The sequence below is a fragment of the Chenopodium album genome, chromosome 16 (genome assembly GCF_948465745.1).
Source record: "Chenopodium album chromosome 16, dcCheAlbu1.1, whole genome shotgun sequence".
In the NCBI taxonomy this organism is placed as follows: Eukaryota; Viridiplantae; Streptophyta; class Magnoliopsida; order Caryophyllales; family Amaranthaceae; genus Chenopodium; species Chenopodium album.
In genome coordinates, this window is record NC_137849.1 from 43687629 (window position 1) to 43698533 (window position 10905).

General features: G+C 30.0%; 1 protein-coding gene across 1 annotated transcript; it reads left to right on the plus strand.

Annotated features, from left to right (window-relative positions):
- The first annotated feature begins 795 nt into the window (after positions 1–795).
- On the plus strand, positions 796–2777 carry LOC145585469 (protein SHORT INTERNODES-like). The gene is made up of 2 exons (XM_081642170.1): positions 796–1691; positions 2353–2777. The coding sequence occupies exons 1-2, from the start codon at positions 821–823 to the stop codon at positions 2775–2777; spliced, it is 1296 nt and encodes a 431-aa protein (XP_081498296.1). The 5' UTR covers positions 796–820.
- The last annotated feature ends 8128 nt before the right edge of the window (positions 2778–10905 follow it).

Here is a 10905-nt window from a genome sequence, read left to right on the forward strand (position 1 = left end):
GTTTTTACTTTTCAATGTGCTTAATATGATTAATTATCTCACTTCTTTATTTATTTCGTATATACTTTGTAAAATTCAAAAATTATGGTTTTTTTTTTTTCTTACAACAATTTTCAACATTTTACATTTCCTGGATCTTATGATTAAAGAAAACTAAAAGCATGAACATTAGAAGCTAAAAATGATTTAAATAAGATTGATTATGCTAATTTAACAAGAAAAAGTACATATTTTTTGTGATTAATATGAGTAAAACTAGAGAGTATAATAACTTGACACAGCTGAGAAAAAGTAGAGCGGGTTTTTCGGTGCAAGGACGAATAAGACCCAAAAGCTGATTCCCTGACACGTGGAACAACTCTAACCATCCGATTCAGCATCCAACGGCTAACATCCATTATTTCAATGACGAGATTCATGGCACTGCTAGATTAACTGTAGAGAAGTGGCAGTAGTAAAGAGCAACTCATTTTAGGAGAGAGAAAATCATATCAAACCCAAAAAATAAAAACCAACTTCTCATTTTCTTACAAACCACAAACCCAAAACAACAGAGAGAAAATCAGTGTTTTCAGTTTTCTGTTTTCCTTTCTTTGTTGCTGTTGTTGTCAAAAAATTTGTTCAGAGGTAAGAAAGAAAAATGAACAACGTTGCTGCTTCTGTTTGGCGGCGTTGCAGTTTTTGCTTTTATTACAACTGATTTCATGAGAGAAATAATATAAATTCTTTTTTTTATTTTTTTTAACCTAAGAAAAAATATTTTTGTTTTTATTTTGGTTTTGAAATTGGAATTTTTTGAGATGAATCTGATGAGAATAATATGGCTGCTTTTTTCTCATTAGGAACACCAGGGAGCGGTAGTTCACAAAACCCGCAAAATAATAATAATAATAATAATAGTAATACTCCCTCCGGTAATTCTGAAAATCAAATTCAGAATTCCTGGTTTCTGAATAATAATAGTAATAATAGTAATAATAATAATAATCCGGGTTTAATACTTTATTCTCGGAATAATAGTAATAGTAATAGTAATAATAATAATAATAGTGAGGAGATCTACCCAAAAGGTAGTTTTGAGATATGGCAACAATACGTGCAGGTCCACCATCATCACCATGTACCAAAGCTACACCTTCATCAAGATTATCACCACCATCATCATCAACAGCATGTTTTTCTAGGGGAATCACAGCCGTCCATGGTGGTAGGCCCGTCTTCGGCCGCGACTACTAGTCGTAGGATCTTTGGCATCGATGAGTACAACGATCACAACAGTAGCAATAACAATAACAATAACAACAACAATACGGTCGTATCGAGTGGTAGTGGTAGATCCTCGGGTTTTAGGCAATTAGGTGTTAGTGTTGGGGGTATGAATTGTCAAGATTGTGGTAACCAATCAAAAAAAGATTGTGTTCATTTTAGGTGCAGGACTTGTTGTAAGAGTCGTGGGTTTGATTGTCCTACTCACGTTAAGAGTACGTGGGTCCCTGCCGCTAAGCGCCGTGAGCGCCAGCAGCAGTTAACCGTGCTACAACAACAGCAGCAGCAACAGCCGCAACAGCAGACTCAACAAATAATGAAATCATCTGTTGGAATTGGAGGTGGAGGTGGAAGTGGAGGTGAAAAGAGGACGCGAGAAAACCGGAGTAATTCTCGCGTCCTCACTGCCGCTAATACTACGGCAGGTAATTAAGCATAAATTTGGGAGGGTAGACAATTAGACGGGGAGTGGATCACTCCTCGTCCATCTAGCTACCCTCCTAATTTTTTATTTTATTTATTTATTATTAATTTATATCTTGTTTTGTTTGAATGTAAATACACACAAAGTGGTAAACAGCATGATTGGGTTGAGTTCTTTGATAGTATTTGTTTTGATTGATGGATTTGATCTCAACCGATTCAATTCTTCTCTTTGAAATATCATTGAAGAAATTATTGTGTTTTTCATAATTTTTTTTTTTTTTTATTTTTGTAAATAGTTTGGCATGTGTCATTCTATGAAAATTGTCACTCAAAATTTTATGATTTTACTACTAACCAACAAAATTCTTATCAAGTTATCATAACATTAGAAGAGTATATCATATCATTTGCATGTTTACTAGTCTACTTCTATAGTACTCTCTCAAACACATCTTGCTTTACTCTTTCTCTTTTGAGGTATTATTCTATCTTACTGTTCAAGAGTAAAACCCCCAAAAAATAATCTTAAAATCATAATATTCCATGAGTTATAATTTCATGTTCATAATAATCACTACATTTTTTTACATCTATTTTATGTGTAATAATAACAATTATTGAAAAAAATATGTTGTTTACTTGTCTTATGTAATGTACTAGGGTTGGAAGTGGGTAATTTCCCACCGGAAGTGAACTCTCCAGCGGTTTTCCGATGCGTTCGAGTGAGTCCAATGGATGATCCAGACGAACAATTTGCGTATCAAACAGCAGTAAACATAGGGGGGCATCTCTTCAAGGGCATCCTCTACGATCAAGGTCCCGAAACACGATATGGAAGTGGTGGAGGTGAAAGTTCCTCCGGGGGTAGGTCTCAACAACACGGTCTTATGTTAACCGCGGCTACTACCACTACTGACCTAATGGGTACGGTCGGTAGTGGTAGTACTAATAATAACGCGACAACAGCTACTGCAACAGCTAGTTTACTCGACCCGATGGGTACGAATAATAACTCGTCCATTTATCCAACTCCTATCAATGCTTTTCTAGCTGGTACGCAATTTTTCCCACCCCCAAGATCTTGATTATCCAAATTTCCTACACACATTCTCTCTATCTAATTAACTAGCTAATACATCATTTGATGATGAGCAAAAAAAGAAATGTGGAAAAAAATTGTAATGTTCTAGGAGATTTTATTTGTCAATTTGGTCATTGGGAACTTGGCAAGGTCTAGCTAGTCTTACAAAAGAAGTGTTTTTTATTTCTTATCTTTAATTAGGTGATTTTCTAATATTATTATTGGATATTGTTAAGGTATGATGATGAATTGATGATGATCATCATCATGTTAATTATTCACTATGACATTGGTTTATGTTAATTAATTTGATTTCATGTTTGAAATCAAACTTAAATTAATTAATTTCCTTTGCTTGATTAGACAAGTTAAAATATTTGATTTCAATGTTTTATCTGATTCTATTTATTTGTTTGTGTTAGCATGTGGATATGTGCAAAATCTATGATTTTGTCTTTGCTTTTTGTTTCATTCATATATATGCTCAAAGTTTATTTAATTTATTTATTTAATGGAATTAAATGAAGAATTGTTTGTGTGAGTGTTTGGTAATGAATTGAATTGGTGGTTTGCTTTCTGCACTGGGGTTTTGAACTCGAGGCAGCTACTTTTTCCAGCTTATCCGTCAGTTTGCCGGACGTATAAATCTTACTACTACTGCATTCTGCACTCTGTACTTCTTTTCTACACTTTCTTCTATGACATTTATTTCATGACATGACCCTTTTAATTCCTTCAATTCTATTGTTTTTTAAATGATTACATTACATTATACAAAAAGACATTAGACTATATAGTATGGTGTTGCTTGTTACTTCTACTACCACACAATTGAATGACATGCATTTAGCCATTACGTAAAATCGCTCTAAGAGCTTGCATTCTTTCTAAGCTAGCTACATTTGGTGTTAATTATTGATTTCTTGTTCGACACATTCGTGTATTAACTGTCGTTTAAGATTATGATTTGATTAAGTTTTACTTAAGGAGGTGCATTCGCGTTTCAAACAAAGTTGATGATCATTATATTACTATGGTGTTTAATTGGATGGAAAATTGATGGGATGGGTTAGTTGCATGGTCTAGTAATATGAAATGGATATTATTAAGGTACATATTGAGGATTAGCATAAAATGAATCCTTAAGCTTGTATGTTGATGTGTCAAATTTATGCTATAAATTTCCATCTAGCTTATTCAGAAGTTAGATCTAGTTGATTAGGGCAACACATGCATAGATGAAAGTGAGTCAAAGAGAAGAGTAACTACATATTTAATGATCAACCGCCTCTATCCATATTTGATCCACATTTTTTCTATACGAGAAAAAATTAGGTTAAACCCTAGGGAGGGCCGGCCTAACACATCCTTATAGCATAGAAGATATTCGATTCACATAACTAGTTCGATCAATCACACTATTAATATGACCATTGCATTTGGACGGATAGCTAAGCTAGCTAGACATATAGAGTATTTGTATTAGTTTTATTTTTATAATAACGTACATTATATCGTGTATATATTTATCTGAAATAAGAAAATGAATGATAGGTTGAATATTGTTGAAGTAGACATGCAAGGATGTGACCTTCATAAGAAAAGGGCCGTCTTAGCTAGCTTATTAGCATGGGGGTGTGTTGTGTAGAAGCATTAAAAACTATGTGTAAGTATTGCATGTGATTGTTTTTGTTGTAACAATAGATAGTGAGAAAAAAAAAGAAAAAGAAATTATACAGTATGATAAATGTTATGATTTGGGGTTTTGCAATTGTATAATTGTTAACTACAAATACTTCGTAATTATTAGGGTACATACTGCATGCAGCAATTAAACTAGTTAAAGGTACCAAAAACAAACTAGATATATGATAGCATATGATTTATTAGGAAAAGATGCTTTTTTATATATAGATTACTAGATTTGCTAACTTAAATTAAAAAGAAAAAAAATAATAACATTTATATAAGTGGACAAAATTTTTATTACCTAATTTATGAAAAACTTTCTGACCTATATCATGTGCTCATATATATCCTTATTTTCCTTCCAAAATTTTCTGCAGTTTGTTTGCATTTCATCTTCAAATTTCCTTAATTTTTTTTTCTGATCTTTTTAGTTTTTCTTTCTTTTTGCCCCCTTATTCTGGCTTATATATACTCTTTCATCTTCTGACACATTTTTGATTGCACTCTATAATTTGTACACAGAAAACTCAAACTGTTTTATGATGATTTTGCTTTATTTTTATTATTTTTTATTTTCTGAAATTAGTTGGTTTTGTCAAATTGTTAGTTGTTTTCAGACAGGAACTTGCAGTAGTATGAGAGAAAATGACTGGGATTTCTATTTTCTGTTACATTTTGTTTTAAATAAAAAAAAATAACTACAGTATAATTTTTTTTGGTGCAGTGGTTTTATACTTTTGTGTAATATAAAAAGTACTATATTTCAAGTTCATATTTGTGAAAATAATTGTATGATTTGTATAAAATTTAAGTTTTTATAAGAACTTTCAAGATCTTTTGGTGAAAGATTAGTAGCATGCAACTTTTAGAGGGCTCATGCATGTTGGTTAATGATTGATGTATGGTTAATAATAAGCTAAATACTTTTAATTTTTCTCAAAAGGATAACACTAGTTATAGGAGTATTAAGTAGTAATAAACTTAAGTAGGGTTCTAATTATTTATTAACCTAACCAAATAGTAATAATCTTATGCTTAATTAGATGTTTGTTGTTGGTTACTTCAAAGGGTAATAGCAATAATAACAATAACAACAATACAATTCATTAGCTACTTAATTTGTATTATATGTACTTTGTTAGGTTAATCCGTACACACCTCTATGTACGAATTTTCCATCTTGCATATCCAACTGTTAATATATATTTTAGCTGTACCATTCAAGTTTATTTGATTATCGGACTCTTCTGCATTAGAAAGACTTATTAGTTATTTAAGAAATTGCATAAAATAGTGATTACCCTCGGCCACACAAATAAAATTAAAGGTTGAACAGTAATGAACATGCATGATTTATGAATATAATTCACAGAGATTTAATTTGTTTGAAAAATATAATGTAGTAGCTTGTTATGATCTAGATATTAGGTTATGTAATTGCTACAGAAGAAACGTGCAAAGAAAAAGTGGAATGGTTGTATGCCGTGAATAATTAAAGAGGAAAAATAAAAGAAGGAAAGGTTTTCATGCAAAGTCTCTCCTAAATGCATGCTTTAGAGGAATGATGCATCAAGTAGCTGGATCTTATTAATGTCTTTGTCTGCTCTTTTCTTCGCTATTTTGGATTCCCAGTTATTCATTGTTTCATAATTCATACAGTAAACGACTTTTATCATTCTTTTTCGTTTGTGACTTTGTGTTAAATATCAATGACTTGTAAACTTATTCATCACAAAGTAAGTCAGAATATAGAAATTACGTGATATTCAAAATAAAGATGGTAGAAATAAGATAGAAGTAATATAATTGGCGTTGGTAGGTTATAAGCAGTACACAGTACAAAGTACATAGCACGAAGTATATCCTAACTTAATACAAGTAAGTTTTTCTAAAGTTAGGGCCTGTTCTGATTGATTGAAATGAGTTGAATTGAACTGAACTGAATTTATTGGAGTTGAACTGAACTGAATATTTTATTAGAGAAGGAAATTAAGATAAGAACTGAATTGAATTGAAAATAAGCTGAAGAGAACAGACCCTTAGGACCTGTCCTCTTCAGCTTAATTTCAGTTCACTTCAGTTAAGCTCCAATCAGTTCAGTTCCAAATTTCCTTCTCTCGTAAATAATTCATTACAATTCTATTCAGTTCAGCTCAGCTCCAATCACTTCAGTTTAGCTCAATTCAGTAAATCAGAATAGCTCTTTAATTGACTAAAAATACTCGTATGTAATTTATACGAAGTATGGACTTTACTAATTTTTTGTTATTAGCATATGCAATGATAGAATTTACCATCCCAAAAGTCAATAAATGATCTAGAAAATAAATGTGCGCTTTGTAACAATTGTAAGTATCCATTATTTTGAACAAGACTATAAAGAAAGATGCGTCGATAAGTCCAATCGATCTATACTTGATTTTTCTGTTTAGTACGGAGTATGTATATACGAGTATTGTTGAGGGCTTTTTGACTTGCATAAGTTTTAATGCATTAGAAAATAAATAATGTACACTTTGAAATTGGTCAAATAAAAAAGAAGTGAGTAGCAATGTTTTGGGTGATATTTTGTGTATGAAAGACAAACATGCATGGTAACCTTGACATTAAGGTGTACGTTAAAGACTGTAGCAAAGAGTTACACACAGCTCATGCGTATATCCGCAAGTCAAGGGATGTGTTTAACTGTTTGATTTCTTGACAATCTCCTGTTTCCTCTTTCAATTTTTTTTTTTTTGTCACCAATAATATTTAATCTTCTTTTTCTTTAATATTTTTTTATATTTAAAAAAAATAATAATGATGATAATAACCTTGAGTATCATTGATTGTGTTGTGTGGGCTAGTCTCAATAGGCTTGTGTAGATTTATGGAGAATTCAATGAAGATCTTTACACTTTAATCTCTAGGCTTGGGATGTGTATGTTGTTATTTGATTTTGAAGAGTTTCAAATCCAAAGTACAATGTTGCGTGGAAAAGTCTTTATCAAAATATAAATGAGTATTTTACGGAGTATAATTTACTCACACAAAATACTCAACAGTCAATACTACTACTCGCCTTTAATGGTGGATATTTTAATTTAGCGGGGATTGATTAGATTACTCATATTGAGTTTATAGATAAAACCATGCGTAGAGAAATGGATCAATAGTACATGGACTAGATTATTAATTATACTTTTAGTATGTGTTTATCGATCTATTTTACAAAGAAAATAAAACAAATTAAAAGGTGTATATGGATTGCTAAAAAGGGATATGTGTCTGGAAACAAAGAGTGATAAGTGTGCTGCTTATGACCTAATTTAGTATTAAATGAGGTTTATGTATATAATTTATCATCTATTAGGTACTTACTATTGTTTACAGAATAATGTTTTGAAATTCAATATTAACTACAAAAGTCTTCATTCTTGCAATGATGGACATATTATAACTCGTTAAACTAAATTTATATTTTACGAACTTATGTTTACATAATATCTTAAACTTATTCACGATAAATAAATTGGGGAGAACATAGCTTCACTAATTTAGCAGTACTAGAAGTTGGTGAATGGTGATGCCTAAGTTTGCTCATCATATTGTCATCTTTTTTAATAAAACCAGCTAGCTTCATATAGCTATTAACAACAATGATGTATTGGCATTATTTGAAGCGCCTTTAAAATAATATACTTCTACCATTATTTCAAATTAACTTTCAAATTTTTTGGCTTGTCAAAAAATAGTGCAAATTAAATTCTAAAAATCACATGAAATTAATTTGAAAGTAAGTTTTAAATAATGGTGGAAGTATGTATGTTATGAAAGACATATATATGATATACTCTCTTCGTTTTTTTTTTTTTTTTTTTTTTTTATTTGCATCACTTTCCTTTTTGGAGTATTTTTTTTTAAATGCATTATTTCTATATTTGGTAACTTTATACTATATTTTATCATTTCTCTTTCTTAATTTAAACCTCAATCAACTTATTTTATCATTTCTCTCTCTTCCATGGTCCCCACTAGAATAATAAAAATATCTATTCTCTCTCACATACATTCTCTCTCATGATTTCCATCTTACTTTTACTATAATAATTTATTCATCCACTCACAATATTATATTACTCTCCTAAAACGTTGTACAATCCTAAGTGATGCAAATAATAATTAAAAAAAAAACGGAGGGAGTACGTACTACATAACTATTTCCATTTTCCATACCCTTCATCATATCCTATTGTTCTCTACTCGTCATTTCACCATATCCAAGGGTGGAGCCATAGAACTACATTACATTTTAATATTATGTTCTTTTCACTAAGTAGAAATTTGTATCACATACTAGTATTAGGGATTTAGGGGTGTAAAATAAACAAAAACAAATGCTCACAAGTCATTGATGATAGGTGAAATCACAATACGAGGGTTGCTAACTTTTGAAAAGGAATTAAATAAAAGTTAAATCAGTAGCATTAGTTTACCTTAAGATTTGTATGAGATATGTGTATTGGGGTGTATTGCGTATGGGTAATAAAAAAACAATTTGTTAGCCATTAAGAATAGGTGATAACTGTGATATTTTCTTATAAATAAGAAAATCTCTAATTACAATCATTTGTATAATATGTTCTTTCCGTAAAATGTCTGTACGTTGCAAGATACAGACGCTTGTATGAACCAAACACTGGCTACATTGTATGATTCCGCCATTTGCTCATCTTACTCGTTTAACATGCGTTATACTCCGTATTTATATACATTTGTCGTCCATGGACTTAAGTTTTAAGCTTGATAGTACAGTTTATGCGGCAACAAGACAAACCATGTGAGGAGAAACAGAAACTTTCAATTAGCTAAAGAAAACTGCCTAAAGAGATTAAGCAAGCAAATAACCAATATATAGAAAGTCTAGAGAAGTAGAGACCTAACTAGGCTTTAGTGGTGTGTATAAAATTAGAGTCCAATTATTTTTATCAAATTATAAGATTAGAATCTTTATAAGTTGACATCTCAATCATCATGATCTATATCTTAGAGATGCTTTTACAATAGGAGTCACCTATATATGTATACACTACGTAATTGATTTTCTAAATTATTAATCAAAATTATACTTCAATTTTGTATATTGATATTGATCAAGTGCCTTTTAAAATGTTTAGTTTTTGTAGAAGAGGGTAAGCAAGAAAAAAAGTGAAGTGATGGAAAGAAGTAAAGTGTTCGTATTTGTTTTAATCCATTAAAACTTAATTTCAACAAATTGATAGCAATAAATACCATGTTACACTTTGTTGAAATCCATGAGTGTCCCACATTAGAGAAAAAGGAGAGGTGATTTCACTTTATAAAGTAGAGGAGTAACTCCTACTATTGCCAATTGGTTTTAGTATGGAAGCTCCTAAACCTTATTTATGGACCAAACTCTCCTCCTCCTTGTTCAGGTTGCCCAGGCCCATTTCATATTGTTTCGAAATTTAACACACTTTTAGTTTAAGTAAAAAATAATAATTAGCAATAATAATAGTAAATAATTCAAAATATTAAGAATTAATATTTAATAATATTATTTATTAATAATTTCTAATAATTATAACAAGTCTTTCAAAAAAATAAATAATACTTAATATTTTTTTTTTGAAAAGCAATACTTAATATTTAATAATAATACTAAGTATATAATTTTATTTAATACTTAATACCAATGATATAAAAAGAATAAAAAAGCTGCAAAAAATTGTGTGCTTTAAAATATGTTCTTCCCAACAACCGTATTTACTCAAAAGCGACTATAAAGGTGATAACAACGAAGATCAAAGCAACAATGAAGATGATGAAAATGACTATCATATGGAAATGGATGGTTAATTCACCATGATGTTAAACTCTCATCTAATTATATTCCTATTTTGATATGCGGTTGTAATAATTTGAAGATGTTAAACCGTCGTCTTTTATCTTTCTACTATTAACATATGTTAAATATGGTACACATATGTTAATGTTTTCACTCACCTAAATCAATGGTATATGCACTTAATAATAATAATAATAATAATAATAATAATAATAATAATAATAATAATAATAATAATAGTAGTAGTAGTAGTAGTAGTAGTAAAATCAATGGTATATGTAGCTCATATCTTCACTAGGGTAGGGTTTGTTATAACTAGAGGAGTGGGGGCTCAGATTGTATCTCGACTTCTTACTAATTTATTGTAGGTTGTATGACTTTTGTTTTTGAGATAATATGAATATAAAAAAAATAATAATAAAAATAATAATAATAATAATAATAATAATAATGATAATGATAATGATAATGATAATGATAATGATAATGATAATGATAATTGATAATGATAATGATAATGATAATGATAATGATAATGATAATGATAATGATAATGATAATAATCGTAATGGTAATGGTAATAGTAATAATAATA

What these genes read in the sequence shown, in the direction of transcription:
- LOC145585469 (XM_081642170.1), top strand. Translation starts at nt 821, where the DNA reads ATGGCTGCTTTTTTCTCATTAGGAACACCAGGGAGCGGTAGTTCACAA. An exon ending in TGCCGCTAATACTACGGCAG is followed by an intron (nt 1,692 to 2,352) that starts GTAATTAAGCAT and finishes GTAATGTACTAG; the next exon opens with GGTTGGAAGTGGGTAATTTC.